General features: G+C 39.9%; 1 protein-coding gene across 5 annotated transcripts in view; it reads right to left on the reverse strand.

The window, feature by feature from the left end:
- Nucleotides 1-20,323, reverse strand: part of Mob2 (MOB kinase activator 2) — a 79,377-nt gene that overhangs the window by 46,479 nt on the left and 12,575 nt on the right. The window contains exons 1-2 of one of the 5 annotated variants that reach the window (XM_076790692.1): nt 14,206-14,609; nt 12,642-12,855 (exon numbers count right to left, since the gene is read on the reverse strand). The exons of 3 other annotated variants lie outside the window; for them this stretch is intronic. In XM_076790692.1, coding sequence (XP_076646807.1) covers nt 12,642-12,736 — 95 coding nt within the window. In that variant the 5' untranslated portion in view covers nt 12,737-12,855; nt 14,206-14,609. Of the gene's footprint in view, nt 1-12,641; nt 12,856-14,205; nt 14,610-20,323 lie in introns of those variants that run through there. One more of the 5 variants, XM_076790691.1, reaches the window with a different exon arrangement.

Consider the following 20,323-nt stretch of genomic DNA (forward strand, 5'->3'; position numbering starts at 1 on the left):
ACTTCCGGTGGCTCATTTGCATCGCACAAACCGGAAAGCGAGAGAGAGAAAAAGAAAAAGAAAGGTAGGGAAATAAAATCAGGAAGACATAGAGAGAGAGAGAGAAAGAGAGAAGGCGAAGAATGTTCAGGTCTGAGAGACAATTGCGAGACGTACAAGTTGACCGCTTCTGGCTAAAATTAATTTCGAAATGCAGACGAAGCGGTTAATTAAGCCGAGCACCCTTTTCGTCGGCTCGCGCGGCGGCGACCAAGAACCGAGACCCTCCATTTCACTCGACTTCTTTCTGTTAGGGCTCGCCCAGAAAGATACCTGGCCGGCGAAATTTTCTTGGAAACTTCAAGGCCGAGGAATTAACCCCGGGAAAAAATTGGCTCTTTCTGTCGCGTGAGACGATATTTCAACGAGCCTGATGGAAATCGTGGACTATTAACGGTAATGCGATCATAAAAGATTCGGGTCGGGTTTTTAAACAGCCTCCGGCGACTCCGCCTGAATTCCCCACGATTCTCCGACGTTTTCTGGAACTATGTACCTACTCGCGATGCTTAACGCCAATTATTGCATAGTGTAATATAGGTCAGACTGCCGGCGTCCCCTCGCGTTTACGGTTGGTACACATTTTCTGGCGTTAGCGTGGTGCAAATTCTGTAATGGGATTTAATATTCATTTCGGCAATTACGGTGTGTCAAGATCATATTTGGCTGCAGGAAGTAGGATTATGTTTTATATTCAAGCACGAAAGGAAATCTTTACTTTTGATTACGATTTTTCTCGTGTTGATTAACACTGAACCTACCGACACTTCTTGTATAACTATTCCTACCGGTCAAAATGACCGGTCCTTAAAAAAAAGTTATTGTTAATATAATGAAACGTGGATAATAGTCAATTTGTTGCTGAATGAATTATTAGATGAACAACTTCCATAAAATGACGATACAAATTTATTTTCATATTTATTTTCAATTACGATTATATAAAAAATACTGCGATGCTCTCTCCTCGATTTACAAAATTGTACTATGTATGTCGTCCACCTTTGCACGTGTGCAACTTGGTAGCATCTCATTCAATAGCGGCTCATTTATTTTGAGCTGACCATGTCACATTGAGAATAGCCTTTCTTTTATACTGATTGTTTAGGTTTAGAAGAGTAAATACCATATTATGACTTGCGGTCAAATTGACCGGCCGGGGCAGGTAGGACAAGATACGTATATTTCTTGGAAGACAAAAAATAAAACGAGAAATAAATACTGAAAAATACATTGTATACATACTTTAAGAAAAGTCGTAAAGATAAATAACGATGTGATCATGTTGTATGTACGAAATTGTACGCAGCAGTTTGAAAAGGTCAATTTGACCGGCCGTGGTAGGAATAGTGTTAAATGTCAAGAATTTATATTCATTGCACGCGACTTAAGGACTAGATTGTTAGTAGAATTAAATGTAACATTGTTCTGAAGTTAGTGCGGGACAAATTCTGTAATTGAATTTAATATTAATTTGCTCTATTTTAAAAATGCTGTCTATCAAGATTATACAGCTTCCATGCATACAACATCAATGTATTGGATTGTTTGTAGAAATCTCAATTTTTGTTTCTCCTTGCTAAAAAAATGTCTGTACCTTCCCCAAACATAACCAAAAGTGCCCACCAAAGTCTAATATCAAAAGATTTTTCGGTTCGCCAGTAAAAGAAATTCCAAAGTTAGAATACGACGCTTCAACCACAAATAAACTCGGATCTGTTTTCTATAGATCATGATCGATTTCCTCGCGATCGGTGGCAGGATATTCCGTATGAAAACGATCCTAGCCACTGGAAGAGCCACCGTAGACCCGGGTACAGTAAACTGGGCCACGCAAACACCGGATATCATCTCCGGGTCTTTCTATGTTAAGGGCAACACGAAGGTCGCAACGCTTTCAGCTCTATAGTGGTTAAGATCGTAGAATTAGGGGAGGGAACACGTCAAAATGAAAGATTGGACAATACTGTCATTAGTAAATGCAATATCCAAGATACCAAGACCCATCTCAAATGTTGGCTTAATTGACTTAATTCACAATTAATCCTCGCTGCTCAATCATTTCAGTTCAACGCTGTTCCAATAGCTAATGTACTCGTTGATAGTTTCGGTTTTTATTCATCCAACTATGAACAATGAAGCATTTATTACCTAATTTAAAAAATTGTTAACAAGAGATTGACAAGATGTATACTAGATATTATGTTCGTACTCAAAAAATACTTTTAGTTAGGCATTTTCAAAAACATCGCTATGAAAAAATTACCACAAGTTATACGATATATACACTTTTCAATAATGTAGTGGTATCGAATCAGAGCCCACCAATTTTTTCAGAAAAAATTCCCAAAATTCGATTTAGAACGAACAAGAAAACTGTGAATTGTGAATAATATTCTTAAGAATGTTGCTATGAAAAAATTACTACAAATAGCACAATATATACACTTTTCAATGACGTAGTCGTTTAAAGTCAACCTCCACTAACTTTTCCAGAGAAAATTCCTGAAAATCGATTTGAAATGAGCGGGCAATTTTTTCAGAAAAAATGCCCAAAATTCGGTTTAGAACGAACAAGTAAGAGAACTGTGAATTGTAAATAAGAAAATAATATTCTTAAGAATTTTGCTATGAAAAAATTACAACAAATAGCACAATATATACACTTGTCGATGACGTAGTCGTTTAAAATGAAACTCCACTAATTTTTCCAGAGAAAATTCCTGAAAATCGATTTGAAATGAGCGGGCAATTTTTTCAGAAAAAATTCCTAAAATTCGGTTTAGAACGAACAAGTAAGAGAACTGTGAATTGTAAATAAGAAAATAATATTCTTAAGAATTTTGCTATGAAAAAATTACAACAAATAGCACAATATATACACTTGTCGATGACGTAGTCGTTCAAAATCAAACTCCGCTAATTTTTCCAGAGAAAATTCCTGAAAATCGATTTGAGATGAGCGAGTAAAATGGTGAATTGCGTTGGATAAAAAGACGGTATTCGAATGTGTGTCTCGCGATAAAAGACTTTGTAGCGCTACGCGTCTGAGACCATGATTCCCGAATCTCGAGGGACGACTTGCACGGTATTTGACAGGAATTCTTATTACGGGGGCGTGACGTTCCAACGAACGGGACGGGACTCCTTGAAACTCAAACATTGACTTAACCTTAATGCCCGCACCGTTTTCAGCGTCCCGGAAGAGAAGGAAACGTGGCAAACATTTCGCGACGGTGTGTCTCTTGCGTCGATCCCGCGGTTATTATTGGACGGCCGACGACGCGACGCGTTAATTGCTCCGCGACGAAATGGAAAACAAGGAAACTTCGTTTCAGGTTTTAGGGGGCCGCACGACGCGATCAACCGAGAAATGGGCATCCTCTTCCAACGACTGATTGTTTCGAGGTGTTACTTCCCCTTTCACTTATATTCGCCGATGTTTTTGTGAAAATTTTTTCGCAATTCTGAGCAATATTTCCTTACACTCTTATATCGCTTTCAAGAACAAGATTTCTTTTACACGACTTTTGCTTTTATGCAAAATAATAATTTTCCACATGAGTTGCAAAAGACACGAGCCAAATAAAAATTTCTTTCTTTCGTTGATGTTTTCAATAAGTTGAACAGAAAATATTGATATTCTTGAATTCTGTTAATCTTTTCGTAGCATTTTAGAAGATCTAATTCTCCAAATAAAAACGATATTATGAAAAGACATTGGTACTAAGTGAAGTTATTGTTAATTATTCTGAGCACTGAAAAAAAACTCATTAATTCCACGGGTTCTTCAAGACGCAAGTGCTTCATGCAAATGCCAAGTTCGCAGAACGGTTACGACTTTAACAAACAACACACAAGAAATTCTTTTTATATCAGCACTCTCTAGTTTGCATTTTGTAGAGTACAAGCCTCGAATACGCGACTCTTGGGTGTGCATAAATATTTGACGTCACAAACGAGCATTCGTTTAACAATTCTAAACCTATATTAATGAAGACAAGCTTAAAAAAAAATCATTAACTGTGAAATTAATAGATCTTAAATGTGTTAAAATTACTATAAATTGGACAATGTGTACATTTTCGAATGGTGTACTTGTTTAAAAGGAAAGTCTGTTAATTTTCCCAGAAAATAATCCTAAAAATCACGAATTGTCCAAATTGTTACCTTTGTGCGTATACTACAATAAAAAATCACTAAAAATTGGAATAAACACCTCAATAACCTCGATTTTTTAAATAATTTAAAATAGTAAACTATAAAAATTAAAAATAATTTAAACAGTAAAACTTTTCTCGAAAAATATTGTAGAAATAATTTTCAGTTTATAAAGCGAGTGTTAACGAGTTATTGGCCATTTTCCAGGCATGGTACGTGCCTAACCCTTTCCCAAGGCAGGAAGAAAATGAAGGGTGAAGTAATAGCGAGGGAAAATCTGTCTAAAAGTCACCCGTTAGTTCGTTGCATGATCGCTAGTCGTTTTTTTTCGGAACGCAGACCGGTTATTGTCCGACGTTTCAGGCCGCTTATGGCGCCACTCCAAAAACGAGCATTCGCTCTCGTGCTCGTTTATGCTCGCGAAGGTATGGTTCCCGCGAACCCGTCACACCACGCAGCTAAGACGAACATAAACTCCTTAATAGCTCATCCTCGCCGGAGACTCGTCGCCTTCAACCCTTTCACGGAGCAGATTAAACGAGACCGAACAAAGAGATCCAATTTAGATACAGCAAAATCGACGCGAAAATTCCTCATTTACAGGCTGACCTGTCCAGTGAATGAACCTAATTCGCATTAAACGAAGAAAAATAACATTTACCAGTTGACTGCGGAGTTCTATGCAAAGTAAAAATTGTCTCCATCAATTTCGAGACGTGGGAAATAAAAATTTCCTGCTTTCTTCAATGATTTGGAAAAGTCAAAAATTACATGTCGATATTCTCTGATTCTTCTAATTTTTCTACGGCTTCAATTTGATCCCACTCATTTTTTTTTTTCATAAATGCATACAATCTACTGTCTATTGAAAGCGATATTATTTATTTACAGTTACGGAAATTGCGTAGCCAAATAATATTAGAATTTAACTTAAACGCAATATTAGTTTTTAATTTAAACGCTACAAATGAAAGTCCGCCAATGATTTTGATTAGTCAAAAATTATCTTATTCTTCTAATTTTTCTGCTGCTTCAAATTCGTGAAATACTAAAGCATAATCGCAATCCACAGAATTTATGGGCAGAAGACTAACAATTGCGATTGTTTTCAGTGTGTCATCTAATCCGGGCTTTTAAAAAATGCGGAAAAAATTCGCATTATTTATGGAACGAGTCACACTGCCATCTCATTTTATTGTCTGTGTTTATAAGTGACGATTCTCGACAAAAACCGCGATAATAGGTCGCAGTGGAAAAGTGAAATCCTCGGCGGAAAATATTATTGTTGCGCGTGTGCCGTCACACAGCACTATCTCGTGCTCGAACTAAACACATCGCGTCAGAATTATAAAAAAACATAGAAACAGAGAGAGAGAGAGAGAGAGAGAGAGAGAGAGAGAGAGAGAGAGAGAGAGAGAGAGAGAGAGAGAATTGTGTTGCGTAATTCGTACGAGCGTGTTTCGTAAATCACAGGACGAGCGAGGAATAAAAAAGGAGTATCGTTGCGCCGGGTACACAAAGCGTTTTCCGGGATTTCTGCGAGCAAACGATTCTCGACGTCGGCCTTGAATCCGCGTGCTGAAATCATCAAAGGAGAATAGCAAACTGAGCGAGCGGATTCCTATACAGGACGCGATCAAAAAGAAACCAGTTGCCTCGTGAAGGTACCAGATACAGTTTGATGGCCCCACAGGGCAAATTTGCCTCGATAAACAATTTATTATATAGTAGAATAGTTTAGAATCAATATTTAGAATTAATAGTTTAGAATCGCCAGATTAAGACTTGTCCCCCCACTCTGCCTTCCCCTTCCACGATGCTGTTCCCCCACGCTTCCCCCACGGCCCCATCACGTGACGCGTTTCGTCTCTGTCGCGCGTATGTCACAATGTCACGTGACAAATCCGGTACCGCCAGAGAGGGGGTAACTTACTCCCCTCGATTCGTGCTCCCTCCCTTCGTCTGGCGACACTGCGTGGCTCTCTCGTTTTAATCAATTATGCACTATTTCTTCTGTTCTGCTCAACAAGAAATTACAAAAAAATTCATGAACATTCTACCGAATAGTACACACGGCTGGGAATTTTTTCCGAATTTTTCACTGCAAAACCGATTTCTAACAAACTCCAAAAACTTAAAATCGCCGGTTTTCTAGTTGCATCTTATTTTGATTATTAACGTGTATTTTTTCGGATCTTTCGAATTAGGCAAATGCGTTTGAAAGAATCCAAAACTTCGAAGAAACGCATATTATTTATGAAGTGCTGGTTAATAAAACAATAATTTTTCTTCACTTTCATGCAATTACACTATAATATTATGTATAATTTAATGGAATAATTTTTAAAGTATATTTTGAAGGTCCACCTAAGAGTTACAATTGAAAATACGGTGAAATTCACAAAAATGAGTGGCAATGAAAAAGTCGGGAAAAAAGAACGTTTCTAAAAAATTGTATGATCCGTGCAGTGCAGCGAAAAATTGAAGAGGGACACTTAACGCGTTCAAGAGGTGCGTAAAGCCAAATGAAACGATAGTTACGGAGAGTCGAATGCGAAACATTACGCGCACGATGAATAACGAATAATCATCGGTCTATTGAACTGCAACGATCGATGCACTCAATCGGACAACCGTGCTCGTTGCAGTCTTCGAATTCTTACGATGGTTCCGCGGACACGCTCGACCACATACGCTTTGCAATGTAAATCGCGTGCCGATAAATGACAGAAGGCCTCTAGCCGTTCAGACTAGAATTTATTTAAATGGAAATTAAACTATATCTCACGTCCCCGAACGCCTGCATTATTAGACTGTCGTTGACGTTTATGCGCATACTGATTTCGGGAGCGTGATTCATAGTCACTGTAAAGCTTGAGCTTACATAGTTACTGCATGTTTTTCAGCTTCCAGTGGCTTCGAACGAAGTGAAAAAAGATTGCTAACATGAGAATAATTCGTCGTTCAGCCTGTGCGAAACATAATAATTTGACGGCGGATTTTAGGCGTTCATGAGAAAATTGAGTAAGTGTCATTTAAAACGGTAAAAACAGAAGAACTTGAAAAGTATTATTTTCAACCTACTAAACATATTAATAATGGAAATAAATTTCTATTTCACTCCAGTTTGTTGTAATTTAGGTAGAACATTTTTATTTTGTTAATTATGGTAACTTATGAGTCCCATTTGAAAAGATCCACTCAAATCTCTCTGAAATTGTTGTAGATATCGAGAAATGTTTCAAACGAAAGGTATATTGTTTCGAGGAAATAATTCTACGGTGATGTTTTTTTATGTAGATGGAGGAGTAGAGAGCGTATGGAGATAAATTTCATTTTTTTTTTTAACGGAACGATGCATTTCTTAACACAACAATCAGTGTAGTTCATTATTTCCCATAAAGCATTATTAACCTTATTATATCGAAAAATCAATAGTTTATGTGCAAAAGATGGGAATTTCCATGAACAGACTATGTTCTTGCTTTTAACACACTTCTTAAAAATACAAAACATAATAAGAGAAGCATTATTCTCCTACAGCTTGTGCATAAATATGAGAATTTGCATAAACAACCAACGTCTCGGTAGAAGGAAGGTTTCCGATTTTGTAAAGAATCGATTTTCCTTGCTTTCAACTTACTAGTTAAAAATACACAGAAAAGTAGAACGAACAATTCGAATTGTTGCTATTCGTGTGTAAAAATTCAAATTTGCATAAACAGCCCTCGCCTCGGTAACAATAAGAACAATAGACTCTTCTTGCTTCCGAACGTGCCAGTTAAAAATACAAAGGAAAAGAGCGAGGAACAGTGTAAAAAGTTAAACAGTATTCAATCTTCTCGCAGACAATAATTCACTAGATCCCGGCCAGGTATTCTCTCAGAAGACAACAGACTGTCAACAGGAGGCTCCAGAGCAGCATACTAAACGCTCTTCTCTCCCCTACGATCATAAATTTGCCAGCTCGCAAATTCCTCGGTCACTCGTAAAAATATTCATCGAACGTCCAGCGCGAGGCGAATCTAAAAATATAAAATCTCTGCTAAACCGAATAGCAAACGTTGCCCGCTAAATAGATTTTTGGCTTCCCACTTTGGTCTCCGATCGAATTCAAACTAAAATATATTATTTGTGTTCTATTTCGAATTCTAATCAGTGACAGATATCCGTTTAAACGGGGAGTTTGGAAACTCAAGGAACGAGGACCGAGAGACCGGCTTTGGTTCCGATTCAAGCCCCGGGTCTCCGCAAGCAATTTCAGACACGCAGATTCACCTTGTTCCGCTGATTATGCGAGCGTCCATTTTCCTTGGGATTGCCACGAGCACGCAATTACCGAGTTTCTACTACGAGGCTTTCGCCTGGACAGTGGAACCGCATCGTAACTGTTCGGCTCCCGAGCAATTGAAAGCGGTACTACGTCGCTCAAAACATAAGCACCGACTCCATTTTGCGCGGATTTATTCGCTCGACTGTACGAAATAAACATTTTCTCCGTCGGTTGCCCGAAACGAAAATCAAACAGAAAGTTCCTTCGTTGTTCAATGAGATACGTAATGGTTGAAAAATAGAATGAATTTGGCCATTTTTTCGAGTAGAAAACTGTTTCTTTACAAAATCAATATGTACATCTCATCATGTGATGTGTAAATAGTATTTCCTAAAAAATTGAGCTAAGTACGTTGAACTAGAAAGACGTGGCGGCCATTTTCTTATACTATTGTCGTGGAAGGTACCCTTGAAAAAAATAGGAAAAAGGCAATAATTATTTTGTGTATATAAAATTCTGTTTTTTAAAAAATCAATATATACGACTTATTGTATGATGTTTAAACAGTACTTTCTAAAAAATTGAGCTAAATAGATTGAACCAGAAGGACATGGCGGCCATTTTGTTATAGGTTGTCGTCAAGTTTAGATCGATAATAAACGAATCTGATAAAACAAGTGATTACGGACTTTCAAGCGGCAGTAGGTAGGTATAGTTGTTCATGAATCGACAAACATTTTTAGCTGCGTTCAGCGAAATATGTACCGCGTTGTGAAAGTAGCGAACCAGGGAACGCAGGCTGCATTCAATGCCATTTTAGATTTTCCTAATCGACGAGTTGCTCCGTTTATAATGAAGTTTTGTTCGATATTCACTTTCCGTTGACTAGTTCGTTTCTGAATCTAGTCCAATCCTGATCATTCCTGTTCCATGAAATTGACCATCAAAACTGTGCAGTGAGAACGTTGCAACAACAAACAACGAAAAGTGTGAACATTCTGTTCACGTTTAAGATCGTTGGACTGCTTTCATTATAGGAATAGAAATTATTTCGGAAAAAGAAATTCACCAAATATAGAAATTGAAAATATGATGTTCGCCAACTATTATTGCAAATGGGAGTGAGAAAAATGAATCTATAGTAAAAAATGAAAATGACACAAAAGCTATTAACGTAAAAATGGAACTGTTCAGAAGATAGATGGATTGGACGATTTTTGGAAATATAAAAAATGGGAGGACGTCATCGAAAATTGATAGGTACCCGTGCTGTAACATTAACCTGCCAACGTTGACCCCATAAATCGCGAAAAATCTGTTCGAATCGATTGGGAAGACCACTTCAAGTACTTTTTGGCAGGACTCTGCAATTGTTTGAGTCGCGGAAAATTCTAGCACGATAAGGAAGAGGAAAAAGAAGCTGTAGGAACACTGGGAAGCCAGAGTTGCTTCACTCGAGGACACCGGCAGCCAATTAATCTAGCCAGAGCAGACTGTTCAAGTGTCCACTAAAACAGACAATACGGTTCTCGAGTCGATTCCACTTATGCGCCGTTCCTAATGAATAAGAAAACGCGAAACAATGATTCCGGTCGGCAATTATCTCGCTAAATAATGGTTCGCTGTTGGCGAAGGTCTACTTAAGCTGAAGACGGTGTTAAACGAGGCAGCATTCGATTGTGTTCGGCGCGGCGCGGCGCGATGCTACGCGCTCGTTCCATCGAGCATTGTTTGCACAAACTGATAACAGACTGCCACCATTTTCGACGCGAGAGCTGAGACAATATGCAAACAATCGACCGACGCTGAAATTGAAGTCTTACCGAGCTCGCGAATGCCTCCAAAATGTTGCAAGGAGCAGCTCCCGCTTCGATGGAACCGATCTTTAGGAATGTTAATACACGAAACTAACATGCGGATCAATTTTAAGTTTTATGGTCACGTTTGTCAATGTTTCGAGAATGTAACAATATTTTCTGTTTCAAAAAATTTTGTCCGAAACTGTGACCCTAAATGTTACATTAAATAGACTCCTCTTGGTGGTTGACGAATGCAATTTTTGAGAATTTTTTTAAACAAAACTAGCAGATATATCAATTTCAAATCTTGCAATTGCATTTCTCAATGTTTAGAGAACATAAAAGCAATTTTTACTCGGAGAAAAATTGATCGTATCCAAGGTTTTAACTGCTCATTTGCAATGTTTAATATTTCTGTTTTCTCCTTTGTTCTCCTTCGATTTAAGTATTCAATAAAAATGGTTCAGAATTTCAATACAATGTCTGGTTAATTATGAGTTATTATGAAACGTTATTAATGAGCCTCATTATTGTAATACTTCAAGCCTATAAAAGATCAAGAGAGTATCTCATTAGAATATTTGTATTAGCCGTGTGTTCTTAATTGGGACTCATTAATCTACCGAATGAAAACCGCACTGTTAACGAACGTGTTCATCGAAAACAGCTTTCGTGATGGACAGAAATGAAATACGCTGTCGACGCAGTTATCTTCCGTTATCGTTATCGGCCTAATCGAAAAAGCCAAGAAGGAATGTTTGTCATCTGTGAAAACCATCTATATGATAATCCCTGGGACATTGTTTGCCGATTAATTAACGCGGCGTCGCGCACAACCTATTCCTAGTCGCACGGAACAACTAAATCACCTGTTGATTAACCTGACACGAGTCCAAATCCAATTAATCGAATCGTAGGAGCTGCGAAAGCGTCGCTCGCGGCTAACAATCTCGGGGAGCTTCTCTAATTATTAGAAATCTGGGATAACGAAATTGCTCGTCGGGGGAAATTGTGCCGGATTGTGTGCAAATTATGTTTATTAAAAGCGAAACAAGGTCGGACGAAAATGCGATCCGATTTGCGCGTCGATCGAGCCGATAAGAACGCAGCTGATCGATCGATTGATCATACCTCGCAAATTACTGGACTGTGGATTTCGTGCACTTATGATAAAAGTGCAAAACAGTAAAAATATTTATACTATCGAGGTCGTTGCAGCCCCACTCATCCTAATGATTACTTAATTTGTAACTACAGTGATTTCTCTATATATGTCGCCAAGGCCTGGATAATAAACGTCGTGGAATTGTCCCCACTACAATTCTGTGTATTTCTGATACGAAAATTAAAATTATTTTAAAAAGAGACGAATGTGCGCGTAGCTACTATATCCTGCAACTATTGGCAATTATTATTTTGCATAAAAATTCGCAGTGTATTAATAACTGTAATTGTCCCGATCGCCACTTTAGACCGGAATAATTAACGAGTGGAAGGAGAATCAGGTAATGAAGTTAATGCAATTTAAATTGGGGTTAGTGAAAAAAATGTTCAAAAAAGGCTCGAGTTCAATAAGATGGAAATACCTTTTGTGATGGAACATTTAATCGTACTGAGGTTTTATCGTTTTCGGTAATTTGAGGTAATTTTGTTAATGGAAAATTATGGAAATATGCAGAAATATCTGCAGTCTAGCAGGCTGTAATCATTAGACTGCGGATTTCGTGCATTTATGGCGTGCACGAGTGCATCAAGTAAAACAGCTATAAAGTTCCAAGACTTAACAAATTGATCATCTTGTTTCTTATCAGATAACATTCGCGATGCACGTAACGACTGTACGAGCGCGACAAATACAACATTCATGATTTAAAACGTTAACACGTAGAATACAAACCTTGAAGACTTTACAAATTGTTCATCGTACGTATTTCTACACGGATAAAATTAGATGGAATTATTAATGAGTAGACATCGGATTTCTATGGGAAATAAAAATTTAAAATCCCGTTTCCACGAAACGCTGACACGCGTTGAAATCTCTCCGCGCGGATCAGACTTCGCCTTTCTCACGGAGAAAGTCGCGGTGCGCTCATCGTTCCATAGAACACAACATGATTATCCTCTTCTCTATGGGGGGAAAACATGTTGCGTTCTATCTCGTTATCTTCTGTATAAACTCTATCCTCTTTTCTATGGAGGGAGAACATGTTGTGCTCTATCTCGTTCTCTTCTGTATAGACTCTCTCCTCTTCTCTATGCGGGAAGAGAGTCTATCCGACTATGTTAGACTATGTCAGTCTCTTGTTAACAGTTTCAAACTGATTTGTAGATTGGTAGAAGATACGAGCAACTAGTCGAAGACTGACCTGCAGAAGCACGTGACGGTGTCCTCGACGTCGATGGAGAGGGACGTGTCGATGGCCGAGTATTTGAGCACCTTCCTGCTTCCCAAGCCGAACATCGAACCGACACTGACTAGCCACCACCAAGGTAGACACACACTCGCGCGGGTTCACTGTCAACGGGCTGAACAGACCTCGACGATGAAGATCGAGAAGTGTCAAAGATGTCTGTCAGCGACTGCGATGAAACGAGAGATAGTATTGGGAACGGAGAACTTCGAGAGAGTTGACATTTGAGGAACAGCGATAGATGAAGAAGGCGATGAAAAAAGTGAAGACAACGACGAGAAAGATTAAGACAACGAGGACAATGAAGAGAATGACGAAGAAGACGGTGATGACGTCGAAGAAGTTGATAAAGACGACGAAGTCGTTGATGAAGGAGATGATGAAGTAGATGAAGTTGTTGATGAAGATGATGAAGACGATCACGAAGACGATGAAGAAGATGATGAAGACGATGATGACGATGGAGAAGATGATGGAGATAGTGAAGTCGTTGATGAAGAAGATGATGGAGACGAAGTTGTTGATGAAGATGATGAAGACGATGATGTCGATGGAGAAGATGATGAAGATAATGAAGTCGTTGATGAAGATGATGGAGATGAAGTTGTTGATGAAGATGATGAAGAAGATGATGAAGACGATGATGTCGATGGAGAAGATGATGAAGTCGTTGATGAAGGAGATGAAGTTGTTGATGAAGATGATGAAGACGATGAAGAATATGATGAAGAGAATGAAGATGATGAAGAAGCTTTAGAGAATCAGATAAGATTTGAACGCCGCCAATATTTAAAGGAATAAGATCGTTAGAAAGAAAGAAAAAGATTTTGGAACATGTAATGCGTTAATAAATGAAAAAGTGATTTGATGTGAAAAAAGTGACGAAGACCATGAAGAAGGTGATGAATCTGAAGAAGCTTGGATTCCGCATCGGCAACGAGCCATGTTTTCTCGAAAGAAGATAGCTGAAGTCATAACTGCTGTCCACTCCGCTCCTACGTTGCAGGTGCAAAGTAACAGGAGTGGGGTGGACAGCTATTACGGCTTCAACAATCTCCTTTCGAAAAAAGAGACAATTCACTGTAATAAATATAATTACAGATAATTCAGCACTGTGATAAAGTGGCCGACTTTTATTATCTGATTATCCGTGTCTTCCAGATTAGTTTAGGTAACCGAGGTTCTACCGTGTACACGAAGGGAATCAATGTAGAACGAGCACGACGAAGCGAAAAGGTCGCGGCAAGAAAATCGATGAGCTTCCGTGATCCTGAATGGCAAAGAAAGTCAGCTAAAGGTAATGCCTCGCAATTTCATCGCAGCGTCTTGGCAGAAGCGAACACAGCAGCAATTCTTTCAAATAACATTTCACCTTTCCGAATACATTAAACTTTGAACAAAATCGATCCGATTAAAAAAAACCCCGATCAAAATGAACCTTTACCACATCTGAATCTTCGCCAATTTGGAAGCGACTCGAACCACAGATTAATTGAATAATACAAATGAAAAGATATACCTGCAGGTAGTAAACAATCTATCCGCCTCGGGTCCAATATTCGAGGACCCGATAAGCACGACAAACACAGAGGTCAGGTTGAGGAAGAGTTGAAAACGTTTGGAGATCAAGGTACCAGAAGGCAGTCAACGACTCGGAAGCGAGGAGTAGGGGAGCGAAGCTAAGAGGACAAACTTGTCTCTGAACAGCAAAGGAAGCTAAAAGGGAAGAAGTTGTAGATGGACGCTACGTTGAAGAAGGACACCTGGTGAAGGGGACCTACGGTGGAAGATGAGAGGTAAGAGGAAGGAAAAAGGGTAGATTTGCACGAGGAGACACACTCGATGAAGAAGCACGCTGCCAACTGAGAACCGAGCACGAAACTAACGTCGGCGTTCTCCAGCCGTTCGCCAGGTACCAACTGTCGCGACCGCTATCGGCTATCGGCCTGCTACCAACGATAAACGGAGAAAGCGATTCGAGCGACGATGGTGGGGGAAGCAGGGGGAGGGGGGATGCAGGTGACTGTGAGAGGGGGCAGGTACCGGAGACAAAAGACCTTGGAGATGTGGAGGAACATGGAGGACCGAAATGATGTGTGCGCACCTGAGTCACTAACAGTCGGGAAAGGACCCAGATTATACGGCTCTGATTTTAGTCAGCTTTTGTACACGCTGATTGCATCTACGTATAAGCTGATGCTATCTGTGTACGAGTTCCTAAGACTAATCATGTTTATGGACTGTTAGTTTCTTGATAGTTTTAAAGATACGTTGGGTTGCAACATAAATTCGTTCGGTTGGCGATGGAAATAGGATAACTGGTTTGGTAGTCAGCCATTTTAGTGTGTTAATTAATGTGATAATTATCGAATCAAAGACTTTGATTTTAATGTGATAACATCGTATACCATGCAGGTTGGCATTGTTGAATTATGGTCAGTTTTTTACAATTTTATCCACAATTTTCTGCTAAATATTAAAGAAATCTGTAAATCCTCTGCGAAACGTCTAAGTTTTAAATAGAACCTATTAAAAAGTTTCACAAGGCGTTAAATCGTTGGTAACAAAATGTTGCATACCTGTATCGTTCGCGTGGCTCAATATTGAACTGTGAAAGAAATAGAAGAGAAAGAAAGAGAAAATAAAGGAAAATGAAATTACGCTGTTGCACACCTGAATTACTCAGGGTGTAGGTTGCAAGGGTCAAGCCTGTGCTCGATATTGAACCGTGAAAGAGATAGAAGAGAAAGAGAGAGGAAATAAAGGAAAATGAAAGTACGCTGTTGCACAGCTGAATTAGTCAGGGTGTAGGTTACAAGGATCAAATCCGTGATCAATATTGTACAGTGAAAGAAGTAGAAGAATAAAGAGACAAAACAAAGCGAAATAGCCATACAGTATTGTGCACCTGAATCGCTCAGGTTGCAGAGTTCGAAGAGATATTCTATTCTCGTGACTGAACAGTGAAATCGATAGGGAGAAAAGTGCAATGAAACAAAAGCATAGTGCTGCGCAGCTGAATTACTCGTGTCGCGGATTGCAAGGATTCTGTGCTGAATATTAAACAGAGCAAGAAGATAGAAGTAATTTTGCATTTCCTAATCTGTGCTTAATATTGATCAGTGCAAGAAATACAGGAAAAGACAGAGAAAATTAGGTGAAATAAAGATTTAACTAAAATAAATTACCGATAAAGGAAATAAAATAACTTAATTACTCAGTGTATGGAAGAAATCTGAGCTCAGTATTGAACAGTAAAGAAATAGAGGCAGAGAGAAAAGAACGAGCGGAAATGAAAATAGAATTTTAAACAGTTGAGTTGCTCGGTTTACGCTAGAGAAGAAATCTAAGTTGAATATTGAACAGTGAAAGAAATAAAATAGTGGGAAAGAGAGAGAGAGAGAGAATGAAAGGAAATAGAAATACAGAGTTGCGAACCAGAATCGCTCAGGTCGCAGGATCCAAGGATTCTGTGCTCAGTGGAAGAAATAGAAGAGGGTGGGGGAAAGAAAGAGAGAATCAAGGGAAATCGAGTTGTTCGAAGAGAGACAAGACCAGTTCCACAATGGGGCTTCCCTCTCGCCTATCCCTTTGGACAGAGCGCAAGTTTCATTCTGTCCTTGTCCCGCGGACTGCTGGTAGGCTTACGTTCTGTCTATCTTTTTGTTGCTTCCAATGCGTTCCGTCTCTGTCGGGGTAATGTAATTACGGAGAGAGGCCGGCCGTTCAGCGAATCCGAACAAGTTCTTACTCTTCGGAGATCCGCGCACGACGAGACCAGCCTGTACCTGCTCTCTTCAGGGTCGCGGACGGTCAAGCCGGAACCTGCATGTTGGATATCTTTTATTCTACTCCATTCGACGATGTTCGGCTACCCAAGAACCACTAGAATCATGGCTAGACATATAGATAGATAGTCGTCGAAAAGCATTCGAACATTTGATCGTTGCTAAAAATCGATGATATCGAAATTGCTATAACTTCGTGAACAATAATCGCACAACAATGTACTTAGGCTTATTTTAAAGCGGGGAGCGTCTACTTCCAGACTGCTGCATTGATTTTTATTCTATGATGTTTGTGCGTCTTGTAGCAGGAAGGTGCACGAGTTTGATTGGAAGCATAGGAAAATTTGGCGCATTCAATTGCCTCTATGAGGATGGCAAAACTTTTACCTTGACCGAATCCACCATAGATTTGAAGGTTGGAGTTTCTTCGTTGAAATGACACCTCGAAAATCGTCATACGATTTTTTTTCTGAATTTTGAACAGTCTCACAGGGTGGACATACGAGAAGAAAACACTTCTATTGCCAAGTCAATAAAGAAATTTGACTGAAATATTTGTAAGAATCTGAGACAATTGCGATCACTCCTAAGTAAACAGAATTTATAAATATTGCAATAAGTAGAACTTGAAAGCACATTTTGCTATATTTTCCACGGTCCTAACGAAATGGAATTTTTTAAAGAATTTTCGTTACGTGCACTCTACTAAATGAATTCTTTTAGCCGCGCTAGTTGTTCCGATTTGAAGGATGTTTGAGCGATTCCGTGAGTCGCGGTAGTTCGCGTCGAACAATTCCGTCGGATCCTCGGCCGCTGATAACGTCTTGCGAATATGCTAATGTTTCGCCGTGTTTCGCGAGTCGATAAAAAAGGCTAAAAGCACGGGGCACAATATTGTAACGGAAGCGGAGAGGAGAAAAACCTGTTCCGCGGGCCGGCCGTTCGCAATAATCGGCGAAGTCTCGCAAATGACATTAACCTCGCGGCCATTACGCCGGTGTTTTCGAATTACCGGTTAACTCGGTTTCAACCCCTCTATTTCCACTTTGCGCCCCCTTCTCTCATTCCCTTGACGAGAGTTAATTGAGCGGCAAACGAAAATCGTTAACTTGATCGCATCCTGGGGTGGAAAAAAATATCGGGGATTTTCTGTTTCGTTCTGTTGCCACGGATTTCGCGAAACACGCGCTGAATTTGCGAGCGTATATTGATGGGCAAATATTTGCAGTGCAAGAGCGCGCATTGATTGAATGACAACCAGCCCGATTCCTGCCTGTTTACCGGGCAGGACCTGTTCAGCGGTTACGTATCATTGGTTGAAAAATTGGAGAAATTGCCTTTACGCATGTCGAGTTGTGCAAAAAAATGGATATTAGTAAAATTTTCGAAGGGCTCCAAAGTGCGATAAAGCAGGGTAACAGTAGGGTAATGCTAATGACAATTTGTTTCTTCAGAATTTTTCATCGAATTTTTACGTTTATTGCAAAAGGTTTAAACATTTGGCAAAAACATGACTTTCACATTAAGGTATAGATTACAACAAGTACCTCAGAATTTGTTCAGATTTTTCTAAAACCCTAAAAGCCCCACGAGATCAGCCCTGGGAACGAAACTATGGTAATAAAAAACAATATTGTCGGTGCATGGTTAATTAGTTTTTGTACACCTCTCACCGTCACATTCGTGGCACTTTTCTGATTCAAACGAACCCAAACACGATACCATTTGAATCATATTTACTCGTTTAATCCACGATACAGTGGAACCTCGATTATCCGTACCGACATCTCCATTAATCGAGAGGTTCTACTGTATCGTAGATTAAACGAGTGAATGCGATCCCAATTCTGTCGCGTTGGGTCTCATTTTAACCAGCAAAATGTGACGAATATGTTGGTCTACGTTCCAGAAACAATGATTAAAAACACAATGTTTCGTCATCGAAATCGTTAGGAGGAATTCAACGATATAAAGATTGAAAGAATTCGAGAATGTCAAATTTTTAAAGGGAGAAAGGACGGACAATTTGAATATCGCACAAATATCCACACTGCAGTTATGACAAACAAAGGTGCCAAGGCAACTCTCCGTCATTCTGAAAAATTTACCGCACCGAATGTTAGACAGTGCACACTGCGGATGCATAAAGTCTGCAGTCGACTGCCGGTCAAAAGTACAGGGCCAGGTATATGCACTTTGTGTGCACAGTAGGTACGTCGAAAATAAATTAGTAAAGCGGCGGGTAAATTGGCGAACTCTCGGTCAGGAAGCGCAGGATCCGCTGAATTATTAACGATCGGCGATGCATCGTAGCGTTGCACTTTTCTGCGCTTCGAAATTCGGTCAGGAATTCTCCATCCGATAATTACATTAGTCGTGGAGGAGAGCGTTGACGATTCAAGGTCACGGGACGCGTGTCCCCCACCCTCGTTCCTCTGCCCCTCCCCCTCGCCCGGCCACGCCTACGATTCCTTCGCCCCGCCCACGGTCGAGGCACAATCGATGCGTTTAATTGACCGTTTAAGAAAGAAAACAAATCGGTCGTTTCCAGTCGGCTAAGCCCTCCCGTGCTCTTCAGCGTTACTGCTGGCCGGCTTGCTGCTCGATGGGATGTATATATAGTTCGGTTTTATAGTTGTGTCAGGTGTTACGAAACGTTATAAGACCGTGCATCGACTGGCCTTAACCTTTCGGATTTTACGCGTGAAGCCTGCGAACCAGTTTCGCCGCCCTCTGCCACGGTCGCAAGGAAAATGTTAGTGTGACATGCTCGTACGGACCGATCTTCGAACTGTGTCGATTTTTACCGATTTTTTATCGGAAATGTATACTATATTTCATTTCACGCCTTTTGGGATCCTATTTACTCATACACACAGCACAACCTGGATTAATGGAGAAATCGGTTCGGATAATCGAGGCTCTACTATATCGTGGATTAAACGAGCAAATAGGATACTAATCGTGTCTTGTTTGGTCTCGTTTTAACCAGAAAAGTATCGCGAATATGTTGGCAAAGAGTACACAAAAAAAGAATTAACTCTGCTCTGAAAACAAAGTATTTTATTAACTCTACGTAATGGGTCCTTCGTTCTCGGGACAAAGTTGTTGTTCCTTCTTGTTTTGGGTTGTTAGAAAAATCGGAAAAAACTTTACAGTAATTCTTGTGGTCTCTACTTGAATGCATAAGTGATATTTCAGCAAAATGTTTAACCTTTTTGCGATAAAAATAAAAATTCGACTGAGAATTATGAAGAAATTTGCCTGGAACTCGGCAACCCGAAACTGTCATTAAAAACGACACAGGTTGATCATTTAATTATTACGCTGCTGTCGAAATGGCCCTCGCCCGCAATGCTTTTCAATATGAATAATAACATGAATTTTTGGAGTCTTGTCTTAAAATTTTCCGCGTGCTCGTGGTTTCCGCAATAAGCGTAAGTAGTGTCCGGTTGTTGCGCAATCTTTTCGCCGCAAATTCGATTAAACTCTCGCTCTTCTAGGGAATCGAGGCGAGAAGGGAAGAGTCTCGTTTTAAGCCCCCATTGGCCCACGGGATTATGTAATCCATCGGGATCGATATCAGTTCCGCGACTGCGGGACTAAAGTTGTCACGCGGGAGGGGGGGGGGGGCGTGTACGGCTTTATTGTCACGTTGTACCGCATTATTTGGAACGTTCGACAAGGAATTTGGAGCACACCGGCGCAAGGTGACCGACCGTGCAACCGAACCGCGGATGTTTGCACGGATATCGAATTCTTACGGGCGGGTTCACCGAAACATCAGACCGCTTTCGTTTACCTTGCTAATGGCCCTGTTTCTTCTTCGAGCGTAAACTCACCCGCGAA

This window comes from Halictus rubicundus, chromosome 7, assembly GCF_050948215.1.
Source record: "Halictus rubicundus isolate RS-2024b chromosome 7, iyHalRubi1_principal, whole genome shotgun sequence".
Lineage (NCBI taxonomy): Eukaryota > Metazoa > Arthropoda > Insecta > Hymenoptera > Halictidae > Halictus > Halictus rubicundus.